At 38.1% G+C, this 25,588-nt stretch overlaps 1 protein-coding gene across 1 annotated transcript; it reads right to left on the bottom strand.

Annotated features, from left to right (window-relative positions):
- Positions 1-929: 929 nt before the first annotated feature.
- derl1 (derlin 1) lies at positions 930-22,023 on the bottom strand. Its single transcript, XM_003228134.4, has 8 exons — positions 21,729-22,023; positions 13,297-13,408; positions 11,355-11,419; positions 10,432-10,458; positions 8,600-8,695; positions 8,190-8,242; positions 6,867-6,977; positions 930-5,107 (listed from the first exon to the last, which is right to left on the bottom strand). The coding sequence occupies exons 1-8, from the start codon at positions 21,948-21,950 to the stop codon at positions 4,972-4,974; spliced, it is 822 nt and encodes a 273-aa protein (XP_003228182.4). The 5' UTR covers positions 21,951-22,023; the 3' UTR covers positions 930-4,971.
- Between the last annotated feature and the right edge of the window lie 3,565 nt (positions 22,024-25,588).

Below are 25,588 nucleotides of genomic sequence, written 5' to 3'. Positions count from 1 at the left end.
TTCTGTTTGTTTGTTGTAACTCAGTAAAATACAGAGTTAACATGGGAGGGGTTGGTTTTTTTTGGCAAGTTTTGCCTTTGTGTCTTTTTTAAGTTACATTTTGCACGACGTACTAGAAACACCTAACTGTTAAGACTAGAGACCTATTTCTCTCCAAAGAAATCAGCTTACAAAATAAAATGTTAAAGCAAGTCATTAAAGAAATGATAAAATGGAGCAAATCTAAAGCCCTTTTTGGATTTAGAATGCCTTAAAAATCAGCATAGGTAAAGGTCTTCCCCTGACATTATGTCTCGTATCCAATTCTGGAAGTTGGTGCTCATCTCCATTTCTAAGCCGAAGAGCCGGCATTGTCCATAGACACCTCCAAGGTCATGAGGCCAGTATGACTGCATGGTCTACTGTTACCATCCCACTGGAGTGGTACCTATTGATCTACTCACATTTGCATGTTTTCAAACTGCTAGATTGGCAGAAGCTGGGGCTAACAACTCCCCAGATTCTAAGATAATAAATTGATTCATCTTTGAAGTGCCACAGAAGATAGTTTTTGGTCACTCAGAAGTGCAGTGACTTTTATTCTAACTGTTCTTTTGATGCTAATGTCAGCCTTGCTTCTCATAGATGGCACATTCCCAATATAGCTTTTCCAGTTATGGCTACAGTTTTGAGCAGCCCTGGTGGATCAGGCCCAGGATTCATCTCAGCCAGGTTGGACAGCTTCAGTAGGTCCAAGGTCCTGTTTCACCACATGTTCCCCTTAACTCCCATAGCTGAAATTTAGGTGCATCTTACCAATACAAGCTAATCATTTAACCAGTTAGCAGGAGATACACATTTTATAGCTCAGAGACTTGGTCTGAAGTTCTTTGCACGTTGAAGCACATTGGAGCAAAGACTTTGCGACACCAAAACAAACCCAAGCCAACTTAGTTTTAACAACTTTAATTTAAAACTTCGCCGAGGACAACAAATAAAATTTGGTTACAAAAAAGAGAAGTTCTCTGTACAAAAGAAAGGAAGTACTCGATTCACAATGGAATCTGCCATTGTATGAACTTGAGAAAAAAACGGGTACTTCAGGTGAATCAATGAAAGCCATGGTGAGCAGTCAGAACCAAAGGGTGAGTTTTTAACCTCCAGGAAAGGCACATGGCAAAACTACCATCACCAGACCGATGCAAATCATTGATCTGAATGCACCGACTGCATATTATGGAGGAAGTAGACCAGTAGACTCCCCACAGATTTGTTTCATGTGCAAGAACCACATCCAGCTTTGAGACGCACACAAGACATGATATTCCTCCACAGAACTGAACTACTGCAAAAAAGAAAATCTCTAGTACTGGCTGCATCATGGCAATCTTATGAGGGTTACTATATGCCCTTCCACAGCATTTCAAGGCAATGTAATGTTACAGTTAAGATAAAACCAAGCAGCTTCTCATTTTTCCCCTTTTGGAAGCATTTTTACAAATGTACATATTATATTTTATATATCACCTTCCTGTAGAATGAAGAGGGTTGAAACAGCAATTCTTATTGCTAAAGAACCAAGTTATAGTTCATTACATTATTGAGATTGAGGACAAGCCACTCATGTTCCAAGACTTAGATTTGCTCAAACAACTCTTCAGATTCCTTAAATTAAGGCTAAACTCAATTATTCCAAAGTATTGCCATACTTTAAAAGAACCGCTGTTCTACGACAGAACAGGACATCACTTCTTTAGATTCTTCTCTCTGCCCTTTCATACACAAAAGTTAGCATGTTATAATGGAAGGAATTATTCTAATGTAGCTTTTTGTGGCTCTTTAGTTTTTTATAAAAGTCTCATGGAACATGTTCGCCCTTGCAATTCCTGCCAATATATTTTCAGAAGATAGTGGTATCTGCTTTTTCTGGATCTCCAAATCAGTTCTGACAGCTTTGTATAGAGCAGTGGCTCTCAACCTGTAGGTCCCCAGGTGTTTTGGCCTACAACTCCAAGCCAGCTGTTAGGATTTCTGGGAGCTGAAAGCCAAAACATCTGGGGACCCAAAGGTTGAGAACCACTGGTATAGAGCAACCAGAACCACATACATTACAGTGATTAATTTCTCCTAATGTTAACAAGGTGAATCCATATCCTAAAAACAATCCTTCACTTCTCAATGAGATCCTGTTTTAGAAAAGAAAATTGGCTTGAGTAGAGAAACACATGCTTGAGCTTGTATCTAGAAAAGGAATATCCACTTACGAAAAAGAATGCTGGATAAAGTCAAAGGTGTTATCAAAGGCTTTCATGGCCAGAATCACTGGGTTGCTGTGAGCTTTTCGGGCTGTATGGCCATGTTCCAATAGCATTCTCTCCTGATGTCTGAAGATGCCGGTCACAGATGCAGGCAAAACATCAGGAGAGAATGCTAACTGGAACATTGTCACACGGCTCCAAACACTCATGGCAACCCAACGTCAAAGGTTTTCGTACTAGCTTTGATAATACAACTCCTAGTACTAAAAGCAAAGTTGGAGTTCTGGTTTAAGAAATTGAGACTATGACAATGGAAGACAGCGGTAAAGAAGACAGCAACCAAAATTGGAAGAATAGCCAATCCTTCAACTTTTGGGGTTTTGACTTTTTGCAGCTATGATAACAGTGTTCTCTTTATGAATTTTAGGTTATTCAATGTGACTCTAAGGTTAACTTCTACTTGCAATAGATCGTAGAGTTGTGCTGGTGGACCTAGAGATTTCTAGGGAGATGTTCTCAGGTTTTTAAAAAGCAGTGTTTCCCACTTTTGCAGGGTTTCTGCATTTGAACTTCAATCTTTGTGGAAAGCTGACTGCATATGCACTGCCTTGCTCTCTGAATATATATCCTCTTTTGGATGCCAATCAGGTTAGCTGCTATTATATGTATGGAAGAATTTGAAAAAAATAAAATAGCTGTCTTTTTCCAATTGGTGCCTTCCAGGTGTGCTGGGTTTACAACATGATCATGCTATTTGGGGATGGTGGGAGCTTTTTTCTAACACATCTGGAGGGCATTAATAAGATGCAGGAAAACTTCAATTTCATTAAAATTAAAGAGAAAATTAATATTCTGGGCACCGGGAACTTTTATTAATTAATAACATAAATAAAAACTTTAAAAGCCATTGCAGGGTTTATTACGATGAGGATAATTGGAACAATTGCTTTATCTTTTTCTGTAAGATAGATTAATAATTAAGTTTCTGCTTTTGTCAAAGACCATCATTGCAGGTTTGTTCACACTTTCATAGCCAAAAAGAAACCAATAAGGACACCGTTCCTTACAAATTCAGAACTACAGTAGAGTCTCACTTATCCAACATAAACGGGCCGGCAGAATGTTGGATAAGCGAATATGTTGGATAATAAGGAGGGATTAAGGAAAAGCCTATTAAACATCAAATTAGGTTATGATTTTACAAATGAAGCACCAAAACATCATGTTAGATAACAAATTTGGCAAAAAAAGTAGTTCTATACGCAGTAATGCTATGTAGTAATTACTGTATTTATGAATTTAGCACCAAAATATCACGATATATTGAAAACATTGACTCCAAAAATGCGTTGGATAATCCAGAACGTTGGATAATCGAGTGTTGGATAAGTGAGACTCTACTGTACTAGCAACTATAGATTTCTAAGAGACTGCTTTTTTAAGGTCTATAACACAATTACTTCAACTGGGCTTCCCTTTCTTGAACAGTTATAAAACTATGCCTAGTAGCACAACTGGAAGAACAGCTATTTTTAATTCCATTTTGCAGACAAGAGTATTGAAATAAGATAAAATTAACTGACCTGATTCTGGAGAAAAGGTGAATGAAAGCAAGACTGCTGCAAGGTTTCTTGGCTCAACAGAGTAAGCAAAACTATTCAACGCAGCTCAAAGGAGACAAGAGATCAATGGCATTAACAGAACAAATCTTTTTCCACCATCTGAACTGACTGACCAAAGTCCACGAATAATTCCTCATATAACAGTCATCAGTAACTCCACACACGTAATGACATCACATTTATTTCTTACCATTAAATTAAGAAATCTTTCAACAATTCTTGGACATTCTTTAAGCAACTAATTTCTTCCAATACGAAATATGGCCAAGGAGTGAAGAACAAGGGTCAAAGCAAAGGGAGGTGTTGAAATGGCTTTATTAAGCTTAGCAGCACCTTTCTGGTTGCACTTTATTGTGAATCTATTTATTCAGATATAAGTACTATATCTATTTACTCAGATATAAGTACTCTCTGAGTTCAATAAGACTCCTTCCCAAAAAACTGTGACACTGATTGCATCAAGTTGTTATGCTGATACTGCAAATGCATTATAAGAAGAGGCATATTTTCCAAATGGAAATTAACAGTCATCCCTTTCATTTCTGTTTCAGCACTTCAAATTATTATCTCTCCTGATGGAAATAAATCTGAATTAGTCAAGCAGTACTTGTTGCTCCCCCTCTTTTCCCCAAAGTTTGTTACTGCTAAATAAAGTAGTTACATGTACCTGGAGTGCTTTCATTAACATTAGGTGAACTTAGCCTTTTATGAATTACATTGGGAAGGAGAATAGCAAGGCAGTGATCAAAACTGTGGGCTATATGCCTCCAACATTGAAAAGAGACGACTGGAGTAACATTAATTCACCTGAGGAGCTTGGTAAAAGAAAGTACACATGTTAGACAGTATTAAAAATGTGAGTTTTCTTTTTAATGGCAGCATTGAGTTGAGCAGTATTCAAGAGCCCGAAGGAAAATCTCTCTTGTGCCTTGGAGCTGTGTTGTCTTCCACCAGGGACAAACAAGGATTCTCAATGGGTTCGACCCAACAGTACTACAGCAAACATGGACCTTGAATACACTCCACAGTAGGAATCATTCCCATGTATGATTGAAGGTGTTCCTCTCTCGCACACACCAAAATGAAAAGAAAAGAAGCAGAAAGTTTTTTCATTAATCGCCCAGCCGAAAGCCCTGCCCCCAGTTGTGTCTTCCATCACCCTGCCGATTGTCTGCAGGTCTGCGCATGCTGGCAGGGGGAACGCCAAATCCCGACACTCCTCCTCTCCTGCTGGGTAGCCAATGGTACCTGGAGGTCAGAGAAATGCCAAAAGAAAGAAAAAAAATAAGATGTATACCTGTGCATCATCACCCTGGCTAAAGACTTCTATACCTACTGAATGGTAAGGTTAAACAGCAACCAACCAAGAGGTGAAGCTAATGATGTAACGATCTCAAACTTCACTGGATTTCCATGCATTCTAGTTTCAGACCTTCCAAAACAGCTAGCATTTTGAGTTTTAATAACTCAATTCCAATTTAGATTCCATCAAGGATTTAAGTAAATTGCATAAGTATTATACTTTCTCCTTTTAGTGAAAATCCACTCAATTTCAGTAAGTTAACTCATGTTAAGTCAGCAAGCTGCCCGTCAATGGCCAAGAATATTTGGGTAACTAGTGCAAAAAATGCACTGTATTTGACTAATTCTAAAGCAATTACAGATCTCGTGGGATGCTGGCAGCTCTCTGTAAATAGAAAACCACAATTTGTCCTTTGGCTTCAAAATATATTATTTGAGAGCAAGCACATGAACGTGTGCTACCCTGTTAATTGGTGACTTCATATGCATGTGTCTTCTTGCCCTCTCCCCATCTGTTCTCTCTCACTCTGACCAGATCATCATTTTCTTTTTTTCTCAGTGCATTTTGCTATTGCGCTTTCAGTGTCTTGGCCTATTCACTCCTATCTCTAAACTTCTGTGTACTGAGTCTTTTTCCTATTGAGAATTGAGCTTTGAGCTGTTACTTTTTTGGACTTTTAACTTCCAAGGTCTCTTAGCCAGGATGTCCACCAGTGTTACCTGCCCAGTTTTCCATGTTCGGACAGAACTTGCTGCTTTGACCAGAGGAAGAAACTCGACTCACATTACCTCTGTGCCAAATGCAATACTTTATATCATCTCACTTCGGCATTACATTCTGTTTCTCTGGACCCAAGTTCAGGATGCATTGTTTTGGGTAATGGCCATCTAGCTGGCACAGGCCCTCTACTTTTATAGTACTCAGCCCTCCATATTTCCAGGTTTGACTTTTATGGATTTGATTATTCATGGATTTAATGAAAACGTTTAGGAATCACTACTTCCTCCAGTGCAACTTAATAGTTAATCTCTACCAGAATCTGAACACAGAATCATTTGAGTACCTAAAGATTCCTAGAGCGAACATCATTCTAGGAATAGGTTCCTCAAAGTGACTCAAAGGTCAACTTCAAGTAGTTTTCATTTGAATTTTTCACTTTTGTGAGATTCCTCTGCCTATAATCCCAGTGAATGTGGAGAGCTGCTTGCAGTAGCTAAATTTTTAAGATTGGGCAGAGAACAACATTGACCGATGGACAATATGACAAGGAACACAAAGCTAGAGAAGAGGGATGTGGAGCAACTATCTGTATCATAGCAAAAGTGTTGTGTACGTCAGAAATGTAAAGAGGAAAATATTTAAATACTGTATTTACAAATAAGCATGATTAGGCTGGCACTTTACAACAAATAGTTCTGTCTTCAAATGGGTTCTTTGCAGTTTACCTGACAACTCTTATCATTTTTTTCCTTTCTTGCTTTGACTGACTTCAAAATATCTTCTTCTCTTTTGTTTCCAGTGTCAGAGACACATGTTTTACTCAAACAGAGCCATTTACTCATTCATGGTTTTGTCTAGCTGTGTCACCTAACATTTCTCACTATTGCTACTGCAAATTCTTTCCAATGACTACATGAAATGATTCATCAATGTTTCCAAAATACAAAGAGGTCTGATTTTTTTAAAGGCAAAAAGCCAACTTACAGGAACTGAGGCGTTGACAGGAAATTTCTTCCTCCCAAGTCCATTGGATATTTAAACATTAAGAAGAAGTACAGATGACCGACTAGGTTGCCAATTAGTTCATTGATGATACTGCGGAGACAAAACACAATGTTCTTACAGCACTATTACCAAGTAGAATGTCTGTGACTAAACTATAAGGATCCTAAATATGCACAGATGCTTATGCATTTCCAAAGGAGCAATTTACTAACAATTCTGTGTTGATTGAAAACTAGGCACTCATTTAAAAAGAAATATATCCTGAATCTTTGCAAAAATTGTGGGGAAAGGGATTTAACATAGAGCTAATAACTATATGCCTTAACATTACATTTGACAAATAAGAAGAGCCAAATGCCATGCTCTTGGGAAACAGATGCTTTGGGCTTATTTGTGTTTTGAGAGTCACATAGTACTCCTTTATATCTTTTGAATTCCAGATGTCAATAGTTACTCATTCCCACCACTTTACACCCAAGAGGTAGAGTGGCAAAGAAAAAATGTAGGAAAGGTTAAGAGACTATGCCAGAGATATTTTAATAGCTAACTCACAATTTCAGTACTTGATTCATAAGTTTTGAAAAAATTCAATTTTAAAAAACCTTCAGATACGGCAAAGCTCCAACATCTTTAGAAAACAGTACAAGAATTTTCTCATGGCTAGTATAAAACTGTTAAATAGGCAGTTTTATCATTTACTTTTAGGATTTGTTGAGCACATTATAGAAATAGCTGGACTTCAATCTCATTATCTGAGTTTTTCTGAAATCTGATACACAAAGCTGTATCATTTTAGCAATTCGAACTAGCACTGTATATAACCAATGATATAATGTAGAGACTAGAAGGAAAAAACAAGTGTCATTATTCTGGCCAAAAATGCATCCCCCAAGCAACACATGCAAAAATTATAGAGGAACAAGCTGGTATGCCAGTTTTAGATGGTTCCTTCATTCCTATGCCCACTTTTCACCTTGAAAGAGAAAGGGCACACATTTCTTTGTATTCCAGAACTATCACACACATATCATAGCTTGCAGCAACCTAAACAGCAGTGATCCTATACAGCAACATCATTAGTTCTCTGCGAAACTTTTTTTTCCATCTAGGTTACTCAGAGAAGAATCTACCAGGGACAATCTGAACGCTGAGGCAATGGATGAGCCGGACATAAGGAATAAATGCTGTTTCTGCTACCATAATTTCTCCCTTTACAACATATTGAATTCATTTGGATGTAATTCTGAATATGATTACATATATAGATACAGATATACCCTAACAGTATTCAGGAATACTTACGAGCCTCCAATGATGTAGTTGAATCCCAGAATAACCCAGGGTAAATAGCATGCCTAGGAAGGCAATAGTATACATGAGTTTTTTATAAACCAAAAATGATAAAAGGAAGTTCACAATCAAACCTTCACCCATTTCAGAATTCTCTAAACACAATTTCTTAAGCGATGAAACATTGTAAAACTTTAAAATAAGCAATAAGAAAATCCCATGACACAAAAGCTTGTAGAGCTGGATGACACTTACAAGGGCCATCCAGTCTAACACCCTGCCACGCAAGACATACAATCAAAGCACTCCTGACAGATGGCCATCCAGACTCCATTTCAAAGCCTCCAGAGAAAGGGCCTTCTGTAAAGGAATTCAGAAGAAGACATTTAAGAAGACTCTTCTTACTCAACCTTGGACCTTACCTTAAACCGTGTCCCAAACCAAAACGACACCATCATGTCTCTGTTCAGTTGGGCCCAAACATAAAGCACAGACATGATGAGGGGGATCATCAGCAACTGCAAGAGAATGAAGAAACAGAAGGGTGAACAATTGGTACAAAAAACCCACACAACCATAGAAAATCTGACAATAAAAATATACTTCTGTCTCCGAAAGGAAGCACTTCCCAAATAGGTGCCTTCCAGATGTGTTGGCGTCTATGGCCCATCTATCTCAATCAACATGGCCTATATTTTAACCAAATACTCTGGAAGGCCACCAAACCAGGGAAGATTGCTGTAAGACACTTGGGGCAGTCTGTCCTCATGTGCCAATATAAAGTCAAGGAAAAGGAATCCTATTATATATTTCTTACAATTTCTCGTCTTACATTTCTTAATGTTTGTCTTCTTATATTTGCTAAGCTAAAACAAGGTCACCAGCAACAGAATAAAGCTTGATAAATACTCTGGTCTCTCCCACTATGCAAGTTGGTGAACCCAATTGGTTGTAATTTAGGTGAACACCTCCTGGATAGCTTTCAATGTATACAAGATTGGACAGAATCCATTCACTCTACTAATTTTGTTTTGCTACAAAAACAAAGTTTTTATGAAACTGTCTTCTAGCTTTTTCAGTCTGGTTTTCAAGGTGAGCCCCATTGAGAGAATACCCTCTCCAGACTTCACTACCCCTGACTTAATACGTCAGACACTCATTTCCTAATTTCATTTATTCAAGAAAAGCTACTGATTTTCCAAAATGAACCTCTAGAAAGGTAATGTTTAGGATCACAGCTCTCAGAATTATAGAAGTCTACTGAACGTATGGTAAGAAAAACAGGGAGTTGATTTTGACAAATGCTGCTGTTGGATCCTGCACTGTTAGAAACTCAAATTCATCGTAGTTGGAATGGGCAGTGCCATTTTCAGCTTCCTTATCCAGAACTAACATTTTAGTGCTTGCATAAGCAGACTCTCAACAAAACAGAAGTGTTGATTTGCTTTCAACACAATATTTAAAAATAAGTAAATGCAACACATAGAAGCGATGCTGTGAAAGGAAAAGGCGTTTTTCCTCCACAGAAGTATCAACAGTAGGACTTTTAATTGAAAGACCAAGTTATACAACATATTTCGGGTTAGCTATGCCTTGAACCAGAGAGCTTCACTTTTAATGTTTTTGTTAAAAAGGAAACAGATCTCCTTTCTGTTCTTCTTTCTTCAGCTTATAGCAATCTTGTCATAGGATTTCCTAGTACTGATTTATCTAAGACTGAGAGAGTGTGACTTCAGAGTTGGGTGTATGTGTGTGTACTGCATTGTCTCTGCGCCCTGTTCTGTTACTGTGAAATAAATATTTAAGAAATGTGATTATGAGGAAAGATCTATAGGAAAAGTACATGGAGGTTTTTGATGAAAGACAGGCAGGCCTTACTAAGAGTGGACTGAGCACAGGCCAAGTGCTGATGGGGAATTCTGGGGATTCGAGATAAACCCATTCCCTGTGACCCAGTACTGAAAGAAACTCTCTTAGCACTACGGCAGAAAAAAAAGCTCATCTTCAAACTGTTACCAATTTATTTTGGAGGGGTTTTTTGGGGGGGGGGATTTCTTTCTCTCACTCTGGAAATTCAGAAAGGGGAAATGACCTGGAAGAGACTGCAGAGGATAAGAGATGGCCACTGAAGGATATGATATTATGTTGTCCAAAGACCAACTTTTCCCAAACCTGTTTGCAACAAAGTGAAATAGGAATGCAAACAATTGATCACACAAATGCATGATTGTTTTCAGAACAGAGATCCACTTACCTGCATATTCATTGCCAAGCCAGTAATCTTTCATTGTTTTAAGGAAAACCAACATTCAATAGTGCTGTGAAGCAGATGTAATATTTAAAACCTTTTGAGCAAGGCAAAATCAGAAATAACTTTGACATAATCTGTTGTGTTGAGTACTGTGTCACATTTCTTTTTAACTCAGATCAATACCAAAATCTATAGATGCTCAAGTCCCATTATATGCAATGGCATAGTACAATGGTGTCAATTTGCTTTATGGATTTTTTGAGTGGGAAGGAATATTTTCAAGCCACGGATAATTAAATCTACTGATATGGAGGGTCAGCTGTATTTGCCTGGTGTTTATAAACATTTTTCTCAATTCTAATGTTTACAGCTATTCCTACCCAACCTCACCAAGCGAAGGAGTCTGCTATTATTACATAAAGTGGGGGAAATGACAGAGGAAGCTGACAGTGGCTTCCTAAGGTGATTCAGTGGATTAGTGAGTGAACCAAAGTTTGAGAAGGACACTTTGTGTCTCCACGCAAGACTCACACCAACCCTGCAGCTGTTCTCCGTGTGTCCAAATACAGTAGAGTCTCACTTATCCAACATAAACGGGCCGGCAGAATGTTGGATAAGCGAATATGTTGGATAATAAGGTGAGGTTAAGGAGAAGCCTATTAAACATCAAATTAGGTTATGATTTTACAAATTAAACACCAAAAACATCATGTTATACAACAAATTTGGCAGAAAAAGTAGTTCAATATGCAGTAATGCTACGTAGTAATTACTGTATTTACGAATTTAGCACCAAAATATCACGATGTATTGAAAACATCGACTACAAAAATGCATTGGATAATCCAGAATGTTGGATAAGCGAGTGTTGGATAAGTGAGACTCTACTGTATATTCAAGATGTTGGTAGCAAATATAAAGGATACAACTATGCAGATCCAGTTGAAGAGAAGCATGAACACATAGTCAGCAGGCCTTCCATCAAAAGCACCTATGAACAGAGAAAAGGTTTTGCGTGAGATAAGCAGGTGTTTGCTTTCATTCCCCAAGAGGCACAATGTGGCTCTTCAGGGCTATGATTATATTACAGGACGTAACGGCAACTTTTGTTCCAAGGAAGAAAAAAGTGGCTGCTGTGATGCAGAAATCTGCAGGAAAATTCAGCAAGACTTTATTCAAAATCATACTGAAAAGTATTATTTTAATAGACTCCTCAATATGAGTCCTTTGATTCTGAAGGATTGTGTTGTCAAGTGCAGAATGAAAATGTTAAATTGCCTTCCTTTTAATAATGCACTAATTTATATTTTCATATTTCAGACAAAACTATGAGTTTTGCAAACAAAACGTTTATATTACTTTAAACTTATGATTGGTCATGCAGCAGACTGTTGAGATTCTTTAATCTGATGGAAACTATATATTGATTTTACTTAGTATCATACACTGCCTAAGTTACGTAATATTGAAATGAAGCTTTGCAGTGAGACATTTGCTAGCATGAGGTATGAGACTCAGGTATGAGACTCGTTAGGCCACTCTGTAGGTATGAATGTGCTAAGCTTGATAAGCTGTGTTTGGGAGTGCTTATTTACACATTTGTAACTAATCAGAATTAACAGTTAATACAGCAAGTTAACATTCTGCAAAGTCAAAGGCTGCACAGCACCAAACATACTTACTAGACCCTAGCCCTAAAAATATGGCCACAGAAGTCAGTTTAAGGTGAGAAGCTACCGAAGCTGAGTAGTTTGTGATTCAATCCTTTGCTGAAATGCAGCTGCAGATATGAATACAAAAGACTAGTGGCTAACTTCTATCACCTATGCAAGTCAAAAAGAAATTAAATATAAATCGTATGTTTCTTAATTACTTGCCAGTCAAGAGAACTCTTTCAGACACATCTCATGAATGTCCTTTGATATTCCAACCTGACTGACATGGAGCTCAACTAAAACATGTGGAAGCAAACTAACAGGGATAATACAAAGAAATGACACGAAAGAACAAATAGCTCTTTCTTCCTATTTTACAGAATTGATTTCAAGCTATTTTCACCCAGGCAGCAAAATGGTCAATTTGTTAGATAGTCCACATCTTCTAGAGTTTGAAACCTTAATCTGACAAGCCACTTGGCCATGTCCAAAATTCTGTTTAATTCAGTGTCTGTTGGTATTAAAAGATCAATAACTGATTTTCTTCCTTTCAAGTTGATAAGCTTTGTTATTCCTGAAATTGTTTTCATATTACCTTTTATATCTTGCTTTTTAAATGTTATGGCTAAAAAATCATAGAGTATACTATTATTTTAATTAAGCAAGTAACAAAAGTCCAAATTCCTGCCTTATCGTGGTTTTCTATGAATAAGCAGCCTGCTTGTGAATATAAAATATTGGTTACTGTATCAGAAATTAGTTTGAGAAAAGGTATCCTGTTTGCCAACAACCAAGAAAGCATAAACCAACAATAAATACAGATACAGTTTCTCTATACAGATGAGCATCCCTTACCCAGAAATCTAAAATCTGAAATTTTCCACATGGATGGCTATGTTGGTGACAACTTTGGTTTTGATGGTTCAATGTACACACATTTTGTTTCATGCATAAAATTATTAAAAATACTGCATATAAAATTGACTTATGCAAATACAGACAACAAAAAACAAGAAAATTCAAAATCTGAAACACTTCTGGTCCCAAGCATTTCTGATAAGGGATACTCAACCTGTACTCTTTTATAAAACTAGCCAAATTAGTGTCACAAGATATATTCAGGCACTTAGAAAAGCAAACAGATGGGAACTTGTATCCTTTAATGTTATTTAAACAGACTCCACAAACAGCGACATACTTAAAGACAAATTACCTGTTTCCAGCCGAGATGAATACTGATATAAAAAGTATAAATTCACCAAATAAAGAAACCCGGTTCCTGGGCCAACAGGGAAGTAGAACGTTGCAGTTATTGGCCTCCAGATCTAGTGAAAAAGAATGATGGGAGTTCAGATTAGTAATTCTTAAAGATTATACAGTCAAGTAGGACATCTAGTAGTCTGGAAAAGTATGCATTAGGCCAGTTCAGACATTATGATAAAAACATAGTTTATCATGATGAGAATGAGAGAGATGGGTTCTGATGTTCCTCAAACTTCTTCTGGTTTGGCTCTATGAGGATCCATGTATTAATTTGACCCAGTTATTTCTTCAATAAAACTATGATGGGTTTATGGGTAATTTGGGTAATGCAGGTAGTTTGCTTTAAACAAACCACAGACTAAACAAAAAATGAAGGAAAGTGGAGGGATCATAACATCCAGAGGAACTCCAAAGTATCTGGATATACACAAAATATTTAGGGAAAACTCAAGTAGTGCAATGAGTATGCTCATTACAGTACCCCTGAATTACTAGTTGGTATTTCAGGGGAGAAATGGAAAATTGGAGAGTGAAACTGAATGGAGTACCCTGGAAAAGAGCATGGTTGGCTACAGTATGAACAAGAGCACTCCATACTGTAACACTTTGCTAAAAGTCATATTGTTTTAGACTACTTGCACTTAATCTGTTTATTTGTTATAGGTACAGATTTACTTTTTCTTTAGGCTGAATCTGAATGGCTGATGCAGGAATTTCAATTTCATACGTCATCTTTAGAGGTCTTATGGTAAAACGCTATCTAAACATTAGAAATCAAGAGATTTGCCTGCAGTGCTGTTTCCCCACCTTGCCCATGTTGTTCCACAGAAGCAAATGTAAACAAAATACAATTGACAAATACCTTCAGAGTTATTTCGATTAGGATTAAATTCTTTCCAATCCATATCTTTAGATTCAATCTATACTCAGTCATCCTAACTAATTTTCCATTCGACTTATTAGCTATTTTTAGCCCAGCCTTGGTCAAAAGCGAACAGGCTACTTGCATAATTAACACACCCTGGAGGAAAGACAACCTCTCTTGAGGATTCAATTTGCCCATGCCATAGAAATTACAAGCAGCAACATATCACTCTGGGATTGCATGCCATCCACGTGCTGTTTTGCATAAGTTGCACCAACAGTCTGTCTCGCTCATTAACTTTAGTATATCTCCACCTGTTCCATGGAGGTCCCTGTCTATCATAAAAATAGCCCTACTAAGTGAGCAACCACCAGCAACCAGATAAATAGCAAGGACCTGACCATTTGCTACATTTTAGAAAATGGGCTATTATCTGCAACACTTGATGAATTCTTGCCTTCATGGATACTGTCTCCTTCCCTACATAACTCAGTTTAAAGACCTTCTGATCTGATTTGTGAGGCTCTTAGCAAAAACACATTATGAAGTTCCATCTTCATAAAAGCACAGAACATGGCCCAAGAAGCCAGAGCATTCCTGGCGGCACAATCTGTGAAGCCAGTTGTTCACCTGTAGGACACTATTTCTCTCCCTTCCTGAGACATGTCCTTCAGAGGACGGATGAGACAGCAACTTGCACATCAAAAGTCTTTCAGCTTCTTACCCAGAGCCTTGCAATCCCTTATGATATGCTGACAGTTATGTGAACCAAAAGGAAGGGGTAAAGGGGTCTGAATTAACTTCTCTGCTACATCATGTATTTTTGCCCTAGGGAGACAGCACATCTTTCAAAACTGCAGGGAAAAGCGGGTAATGAATTCATCATCATCATCATTATCATCATCCTGTCAGGTTCACAAACCACTGCCTCTGTTCCCTTCAGCAGAGGACCCCTACCACAACCACCAGACATCTCCTCTGGGGACTGGCATGGGCCATTCCATGTACTGAATCTTCCAAGGTCACCTGTGTTATGGAAATTCATCCAAAAATGGCAAAGGGGTTTAAAAAGCAAAGACACAGCAGTTTGGCTTACTTGCAGCAAAGTAGGAAGCTATTAGTGTAGCCAAAAAGGATTCTTGAGCTTAAAGAAACATTAAATGCACTTTGTCCAAGACAATCTCATCGTCCCTAATATGCTGAAGAGTAGATAACCAGGCCTCAGGGTTGCTGGATCTTCTTGTACAACAGAGCCACCAACTTGCAGTTACTGCAGGTATAGCAATCTGGACCCACTTTGACAAGAAGACAAACATACTACAAACATACCACACCTGTTGCAGGTGAGCTCCTTTACCACTCATATTCAGTAAACTTATGAAGGATCTACACTGGCAGTGTAGATTTAACCTTAAGGAGGGACTGAAACAGAATTCTAGATAGCCCCCTTCAAAGCTTCTCTGCTAAACGCCTTTATTATCCTATTCACTAAACTCCAGAGACTGGGGTTGCAGCTTTATAGAACTAATAGCAATGGCAGCTAGATCACCAACCTCAGTCTTCACTCAATTCCTCTCAACGCATTCCCCAGATCAAACACTAAGGCAGAGGACCTTGGCAATGGAAAACAGGACAGTAATGATAGAAAACTAGCAAAAGCTTGTCTGATACCTTACCAGTAGCAATGCTACCATCAACATAGTCTTTCATCTCACTGAAACATCCATCATCATAAAAAGCCAGTATCAAGGTGGAACTTATAAGGCTAAAGTATGAAGGAAATATTTGCCCCTCTAGCCCTCCAAACTTAAACAGAATATAAATGCTTCAAAACACACATTGTAGTCCAGATCTTGACCTCCAATCTTTACTTTTCACATTATCAACCTAACTGGAAATGGATGAAACCTGCACATTCAGGAAAGCAATGCACATTTATCACTGCTATCATTACTTTGCAGAAGGTCATGAAGTGTAATTGCCAAAGACCAATATTTCCACTTAATGGGGCTAAAGCATCCACAAGGGATCCAATGGATACAGGAGGCCTGCTATAGAACAGCTTAGCAAAGTCAGTGAATAATACCAACTATCAGCTGATAGACTAGAGATAAAATCATGGAATCATTGAGTTGAAAGAGAGAATAAAGGTCATTCAGTTCAACCCCCTGCCATGCAGGAAAACACAATCAAAGCACCCCCGAGAGATGGCCATTCAGCCTCTGCTTAAAAACCTCCAGAGAAGGAGATAGGTTTTAACACGATTCCACATGATTTCATTAATTTTTTTAAATCAAAATTCCGATATATTATGAAAGACATGACTCACTGGAAAGGATAATGCTTGGTATAGTGGAATATGCTTGGAAAAGAGAGGAACCACCTAACAGGTGGATTGATTAAATTTAGGAAACAGTGTTACTAAAAAAGGCAGGTGATGATTAGGTAACTTGCACATCTCCCTTTCATAGAACCACCAAAAATGAAATCAAATTGATAGAAAATAACTGCAACAAAATACTCTCAAATTTTACTTGTTTTGATAAACTGCGATATGATTCAATATTTCATATAAAATGTGCTGTATTGTTTCTCTAATGATTTTGTATTGCCTATCAACTTGTTTAACATAAATGCACTAATACTACACAACGTTACATATATGTTTCTGGTTTTTAGAAACAGATATTCCAGTATCTGGAGAATAAAGCCAGCTCTTCAAAGGAAGATTTAGCTAATTCTTGGTTTAGATAAGAAAGCAAGCCTCTTCATTAAGCTAGTGCTTGTCCAAAAATTGGCTTCTTCCTTGAAATGTAAAACCACAAAACACCATGCTAAAACCTATAACCTGGATAAATTAGGCAGACACAGATCTCTACCGATTCTAATGCTAATGTGTCTTAGACTTCAACTCCCAGAATTCCTAACAGCCTACTAGCTGTTAGGAATTGTGAGAGTTGAAGTCCAAAACACCTGGAGGGCTGAAGTTTGCCCGTGCCTATTTTAGAAGAATTTCAGCTGTTTTTTCTTAATAAAGTGTTTCCTTCTTTTACTTGATGTTCTATGTATGCTAGAAAAAAAGCCAAATATGCCAGTGATAAGACAAGCCATGTCCTAAGGGAACATGATGGTACATCATACCTTAGCTAAGCAGATCTGAATCTGGTCAGTTGCGTGGAAAGATACCATCTGAAAATACCACTGACAGAAAGGGATAATATAAACATGGTTTTTCTTTACTGGCATCAAGTCAACTTCAATTTATGGTGACCCTATAAATAAAGGACAGTCAGGTCACCCTCTTACCAGCATCCCTGCTCAGTTCTTGCAGACTCAAAGCTTCCTTGACAATCCAACTGGAATGTGATCTTCCCCTCTTCCTATTGCTGTTGACCTTACCAAGCATTATTGTAGTCATGTTTTATCGTGATATGTCCAAAGTATGATAGCCTCTGTTTAGTCATCTTTGCTTCTAGAGAGTTCAGGCTTGTTTTGCTGCAGGACCCATTGATGTTTGTCTTTTTAGCCACCCATAGTAGTTATAGAACCCAACTCCAAAGCCCCATTTCAAATGAATTTGAAATTTGCCCATGCGTATTTTAGAGACAAGGACGCAGAGCAATGGATTCAAATTGCAGAAAAATAAATTCCAGGTAAACATTAGGAAGAATTTAGGAACAGCTTAGCAGTGGAATGTGTTTATTTTATTTATTTACTTACTTACTGTATTTTTACCCCACTCTATCTCAACCCCAAAGGGGACTCAGAGTGGCTTCCAAATTGGCAATAATTCAATGCCACACTAACATAAGACAAACAAAATCTCTATATATAAAAGAGTGATGGCATCACGGCAATTCACAAAACAACAAAAGTACAGGCCCCCCAACCTCAAAATTTGACAACACAACCCATCATCCATGCCTCAAGGTTGATACAACAAAAAGAAAAGAAAAATAAAGTCCTAATTAGAGGGAGAGCAATAAAAATTTTTATCCAATTGCTGCCAGTTTAGAGGGCTAATCTCTGCCCACTTGGTTGCCTAGCAACCAAGGGACAGCCAGGTTTCAGTTAGGGGACAGGCAGATTTAGGCCTCACTTAGGCTTCTTCCACAGATTATCTAATTTGCACTGGATTATATAGCAGTGTAGACTCAAGGCCCTTCCACACAGCTATATAACCCATTTATAATATTATATTATCTGCTTTGCACTGGATTATCTTGACTCCACACTGCCATATAATCCACTTCAGTGTGCATTTTATACAGCTGTGAAGAAGGGGCCTCATATAATCCAGTTCTGTGCAGATAATATAAGATTAGAAATATACAGTAGAGTCTCACTTATCCAACGTAAACAGGCCGGCAGGATAAGTGAATATGTTGGATAATAAGAAGGGATTCAGGAAAAGCCAATTAAACATCAAATTAGGTAATCGTTATACAAATTAAGCACCAAAACATCATATTATACAACAAATTTGACAGAAAAAGTAGTTCCATGCGCAGTAATGCTATGTAGTATTTACAGTAGAGTCTCACTTATCCAACACTCGCTTATCCAACGTTCTGGATTATCCAACGCATTTTTGTAGTCAATGCTTTCAATATATCGTGATATTTTGGTGCTAAATTCATAAATACAGTAATTACTATATAGCATTACTGTGTATTGAACTACTTTTTCTGACAAATTTGTTGTCTAACATGATGTTTTGGTGCTTAATTTGTGAAATCATAACTTAATTTGATGTTTAATAGGCTTATCCTTAATTCCTCATTATCCAACATATTCGCTTATCCAACGTTCTGCCAGCCCGTTTATGTTGGATAAGTGAGACTCTACTGTACTGTATTTACAAATTTACCACTAAAATATCACAATGAATTTAAAACACTGACTACAAAAACATTGATTATGAAAAGGCAGACTGCGCTGGATAATCCAGAACATTGTATAAGCGAATGTTGGATAAGTGAGATTCTTCTTTAATATGAAATAATTACTGGGATAGAATAATGCAGAACAATATAATCTCTAAAACCAGGACAGTAAATAAACAGGGGAATTCCACACAGGAAACAATCGGGGCCAGCTAACACCTCCCAACAAAGTATTCCCATAATCAAAGTCTGGAAAATCCTCTGTTTTCTCAGGGCCACAGACAGTAGAAGCACATAAAATATCGCAAACAACACCACTCTGAAAACAAGGGAATTCCAGACAGGAAACAATCAGGGCCAGCTAACACCTCCCAACAAAAAATTCACTCAGGGAGGAAACAGCCAGGCTTTAAAGCTGCAAGGCCATTACATCCTAATCATTTTTCCTAATTGCAGCATTCATTTTTCCTAATTGCAGCCCCCAAAGGGACTCAGGACAGATTGCAACATACAATGGCAAACATTCAATGATTCCATAAAACAAACAAACTGACAAAAAAATTCCAGAAAACCCCCATATATGAAAACAGCATTAAAACCTAACATCAAATTAAACCTGACATCAATGAATTAAACCTAACAACAATAAACTGAACCAGCATAGTCAGACAAAAATTATATAATGACATAAAATCTGAACAAACATCCATAGTATACATAGACATATAGACTAAAAATCACAATCCAAAAGCCGTTACAATCACTTTGCCATTCACTTTGTAGCTGCATATATATCCCTGTACTACTCTCCAAATGCCTGACTCCATAGCCAGGTTTTAACTTGTTTTCTAAAGGATAGGAGGGAGGAGGCCGAACTAATTTCACTGAGAAGGGAGTTCCACAGCCAAGGGGCCACCACTGAGAAGGCCGTCCCTCGCCTCCATCAGTTACACCTGTGAAGAAGGTGGGATCAAGAGCAGGGCCCCCTCAGAAAATCTTAGCACCTGGGATAATTCACAGGGGGAGATGCATTTGGACAGGGAAGCTAGGCCAGAAGCGTTTAGGGCTTTATAGGCTAAAGCCAACATTGTGCTTGAATTGTGCTCGGTAGCAAATTGACAGCCAATGGAGCTAACGGAGCAGGGGGTCTGTATGTTACCTGTGCACTGCTCCGGTGAGCAGCCTGGAGGCTGCCTGTTGGACAGTCTTCAAAGGGAGATTAGATTAGCCCCCAGTCTGTCCACATTCTGCAAGGACTTGAAAACCTGGATGTTCCAGTGTGCCTTTGAATGATGGTTTTAGTCCCTAATCAGGTCTGCCCAGCCTAATTTATTGATTATTTTTCAGCAGTTTACCCCCAGTCCCGGTTGTATAATCGTGTTTTGCACAAGTCTTTGCCCTGCCCTCTCGAATCTGATCATGCTCACCATTGCTGGTCACTGGTTGCTGATGTTGGTTGATGTATTTTTTATGATGTTTTTACTCTTCTTGTTTTAATTGTTTTAGATTGTTTATGTGTTATTAAGTTTTTAATTGTGTTTTATCTTATAATCTTTGGTTATGCTGGGCTTAGTCCTCATGTCAGCCACCCCAAGTCCCTTTGGTGAGATGGTGGCAGGATATAAAAATAAAGTTATTATTGTTATTAACCCAACTAGAGTGCACTGCAGTAATCTAATTGAGCTGGAACAAGAGCATGGACAACTGTGGCCAAGTCTGGTTTCTCGAGATACAGGTGCAGCTGGCACACAAGTTTTAATGTGCAAAAGCTCCACTGGCCGCTGCCGAAACCTGGGGTTCCAGGCTCAGAGATGAATCCAGGAGAACTCCCAAGCTGTGAACCTGTGATTTCAAGGAAAGTGTAACGCCATCCAGCACAGGCTGTAACCCTATACCCTATCTGGCCTTTCGACTGACCAGGAGTACCTCTGTCTTGTCTGCACTCCATTTCAGTTTGTTCACCCTCATCCAGATCGTCACAGCTGTCAGGCACCGGTTGAAGACCTGAACAGCCTCCTTAGCAGTAGGTGGAAACGAGTGATAGAGTTTATTTATTTATTTATTTCAATTATTTATACCCCGCCCTTCTCACCCGAGGGGACTCAGGGAGGCTTACAAGTGGCAATTGATGCTGTTACACTGATATACAATGAACTAAAATGTTAAAACAGTTAAAACAGTCATAAAATACAATATACAAAGTTTAAAACAAGGCAAAGTGCTTATGCCATTCATCCACCAGACCTTTTACAAGAGTTGGACATTATCTGCGTACAGGTTGCTTTGTTGCCTTTGAATGTCTCCTTCTCTGGAGTTTTTAAATCAGAGACTGGATGGCCATCTGTTGGGGGGGATCTGATTGTGCCTTCCTGTATGGCAAAATGGGGTTGGACTGGATGGCCTTTGGTGTCTCCTCCAACTCTGTGATTCTGTGGCAAAATCGAATCATGTTCTTCCCTCTCCTGATACCATTCTGACATTCAGAAGAAAAAAAACACTCCTCCAACTACGATTCCCAACGTGCAGGTTTAAGACTACACTTCCCATGACGCAACGCGCCAAGCCTCCGTGCGTTTCTATGCTCCAAGGCGCGCAGTGCATGACGGGACCCGTAGTCCGGCGCACCCCTACCTGGAAGCGGTTGAGGAAAGCGTCGGGCCACAGGAAGAGATAGACGGGGCTGATGAGGCCCAGCTTGCCGACCAGGGGGACCGCGATGGAGCCAGCGAACCAGTAGCGGGTGATGAGCGGGATACTCCGGAACCACTCGCCAAGGTCCGACATCTCGCCGTCGCTGAGGCGAGGCCTTGCCTCCTGTCGGTAATGCCGGGGCTGTCTCTCTCTACAGCGCATGCGCGGCGAGTAGACAAGCAACGGGGCCCGCCCTCCTCCGAGGTGGCCGCACCGGATTCGGCCGAGAGAGGACCACTTCCGAGAGAGGACCCTACAATTGCTGGGCAACGCAAACAAAAGTGAGAGGAGGTGGAAGTGACGTTTCTCCGAGGGACAGTTCTTAAAGGGACCAAGTTACTTTTTTTTTTTTTTGCTGCCAACAAATAGTAAACAAATAATAATAACAAAAAACATTAAAATAAATAAAACATATCCAAATAAAGGTTGTTTCCCTACTTACACATTAAACCAGGGGTCCCCAAACTTTTTAAACAGGGAGCCAGTTCACGATCCTTTGGACCATTGGAGGGCCGGACTATAGTTGGCCACCAAGCAATAATAATAATATAATAATAATAATAAAACTTTATTTATTTCCCGCCACCATCTCCCCACGGGGACTCGGGGCGGCTTACATGGGGCAGTGGCCCAAACAACATAAGAACAAAATATAAGCAACACAATACAATCACAATATAAAAAGATAAAACAATAATACAATATATCAATATAAACAACAATACAAGATAAAAATTTCATTTAAAACACATAAATGGTAAGACCGTAATAAAAACAGGAGAAATTATTAAAAACCCACTGGGGCTGATTAATTAATGACTATCTCTGAAGGCCTGCCGAAACATCCAAGTCTTCAGTTATAATAATAAAAGTTATAATAATAAAAAAGAGGGTTGGAAGAGATCCTTTGGGCCATTGAGTCCAATCCTTTTCTGCCTTTGTGCACCGAAAGCACAAACAAAGCACCCCTGACAGATGTCCACCCAGCCCCAATGTTATTATTATTAATAATAATAATAATAATAATAATAATAATAATAATAATGAGGGTTGGAAGAGAGCCCTTGGGCCATTGAGTCCAATCCCCTTCTGCCTTTGTGCACTGAAAGCTCAAGCAAAGCACCCCTGACAGATGTCCACCCAGCCTCAATGCTAATAATAATAATAATAATAATAATAATAATAATAATGGCTGTAAGAGAAGAAGAGACCCCTTGGGTCATTTAGCCCAACCCCCTACTGCCCTTGTGCTGTGGGGGCCGGATAAATGGCTTCGATGGGCCGCATCCGGCCCCCGGGCCTTAGTTTGGGGACTCCTGCATTAAACGATTGCTTACGTTTTCACCCTTGGAAGGCAATAAATAAATTGTAGAAAGTATTTAGTCTTGCTTGTTGCAACTTTTATTATATGTTATTTTACTTTATATTCTGTATTCTATTTTATATACACAAAATAATATAAAGTACAATACAATATATATATATATATATATATATATAGTGTTGAATTTTATATTATTTTATTTTAGATTATATTTCATGTCAGATTTTTAAACATTTTCGATATTATATATTTTAGATTATATTGCATGTTATACTATTTTCTTTCTTTTAATTATATTTCATTTTAGATTAAATATTATATATTTTAGATTATAGTGTATAAATTATATTCTTTTCTTTTACATTATTTACATGTTAGATTATTTTATATTATTTTGGATATATATTTTTTTATTTTAGACTATATTCCACCGGAACGGAAATCATCTATCGGAGAGATGGCAAGCTATTTACCTTCAGCAGACTGAAAGCCAAATCCAAGGTCACAACATCTGTTATAGAACTCCAATATGCTGATGATAACGTAGTCTGTGCGCATTCAGAAGAAGATCTACAAGCCACTCTAAATACTTTGCAGAAGCATACCAGAAGCTCGGCATCTCATTGAACATCGAAAAAAACAAAGTGCTCTTCCAGCAGGCACCAGCCAATCCCTCTGCAATGCCAGGAATACAGCTTTATGGTGTAACGTTAGAAAATGTAGACCATTTCCGCTACCTTGGCAGCCACCTCTCCACAAAAGTCAACATTGAGACTGAAATACAACACCGCCTGAGCTCTGCGAGTGCAGCATTTTTTCCAAATGAAGCAGAGAGTGTTTGAGGACTGGGACACTCATAGGGATACTAAGGTGCTTGGTTATAAAGCTATTGTCTTCCCAACCCTGTTATACGCCTGCAAAACGTGGACAGTCTACAGACGTCACATTCAACTCCTGGAAGGATTCCATCAGCATCGCCTCCGGAAAATCCTGCAAATCTCTTGGGAAGACAGGTGGACAAATGTCAGCATTTAACCACCAGCATTAAAGCAATGCTTCTATGCCATCAACTCTGCTGGACTGGCCACGTTGTCCAAATGCGCAAAGATCACCATCTCCCAAAACAGTAACTATACTCCCAAATCAAGAACAGAAAACGGAATGTTGGTGGACAGCAAAAGAGATTTAAAGATGGGCTAGAGCTAACCTTAAAAACTGTGGCACAGACACCAAGAACTGGGAAGCCCTGGCTTTTGAGCACTCTAGCTGGAGGTCAGCTGTGCCCAGCAGTGCTGTGGAATTTGAAGAGACACAAATGGAGGGCTTAAGGGAGAAACGTGCCAAGAGGAAGGCGCATCAAGCCCACCCTTACCGGGACCACCTTCCATCTGGAATCCGATGTCCTCACTGTGGAAGAACATGCAGATCAAGAATAGGGCTCTAGTCACCTAAATACCCATTGCCAGGACACTACACTTGGGAGGCCATCATACTCGGACAACAAGGGATCGCCTAAGTGAGTAAGTACGTAATATTGTATATGTTATATTAGATTACTTTATTTTTAGATTATATTTTATGTTAGATTTTAGATTATATTGTGTTGTATTTTTTTCTTTTAATTATATATATATTATATATTATATATGTTTATTTCATATTATAGTCTGTTATATTATCTTCTTTTTTAGATTATATTGCCTATGTTATATTTAGATTGTTTTAGATATTATATTTTTTCATATTTGTATGTTATATTATTTTCTTTTTTCCTTTAGATTATATTTCCTATGTTATATTTAGACTATTTTACATGTTATATAGAGTCTCACTTATCCAACATAAACGGGCCGGCAGAATGTTGGATAAGCAAATATGTTGGATAATAAGGAGAAATTAAGGAAAAGCCTATTAAACATCAAATTACATTATGATTTTTCAAATAAAGCACCAAAACATCATGTTTTACAACAAATTTGACAGAAAAAGCAGTTCAGTACACAGCAATGTTATCTAGTAATTACTGTATTTATGAATTTAGCACTAAAACATCACAATGTATTGAAAAGATTGACTACAAAAACATTTACTAAAAGGACGATTGCGTTGGATAATCCAGAATGTTGGATAAGCTTATGTTGGATAAGTGAGACTCTACTGTATACTTATGTCATTTTTGTATGCTATATTATTTTAGATTATATTTCCAATGTCATATTTAGACTATTTTAGATATTATATATTTTAGATCATATTGTATGTTATATTATTTTCTTTATTCTTTTAGATTATATTTTATTTCATAGATTAGATGATTTCATGTTATATTTTGTATTATTTTATTTTATAACATTTTATGTTATTTTATTTTTCGCCCCCTAGAAGTCAACGAACTACAGAAGGGACTGCAGAAAGCATTTAGTCTTCCTTGTTGTTGTTTATGAACCAAATAACCCAAAATTTTGCTTTTCCATCC

This window comes from Anolis carolinensis, chromosome 4 (genome assembly GCF_035594765.1).
Source record: "Anolis carolinensis isolate JA03-04 chromosome 4, rAnoCar3.1.pri, whole genome shotgun sequence".
NCBI lineage: Eukaryota > Metazoa > Chordata > Lepidosauria > Squamata > Dactyloidae > Anolis > Anolis carolinensis.
This window is presented reverse-complemented; position numbering and strand designations above follow the sequence as displayed.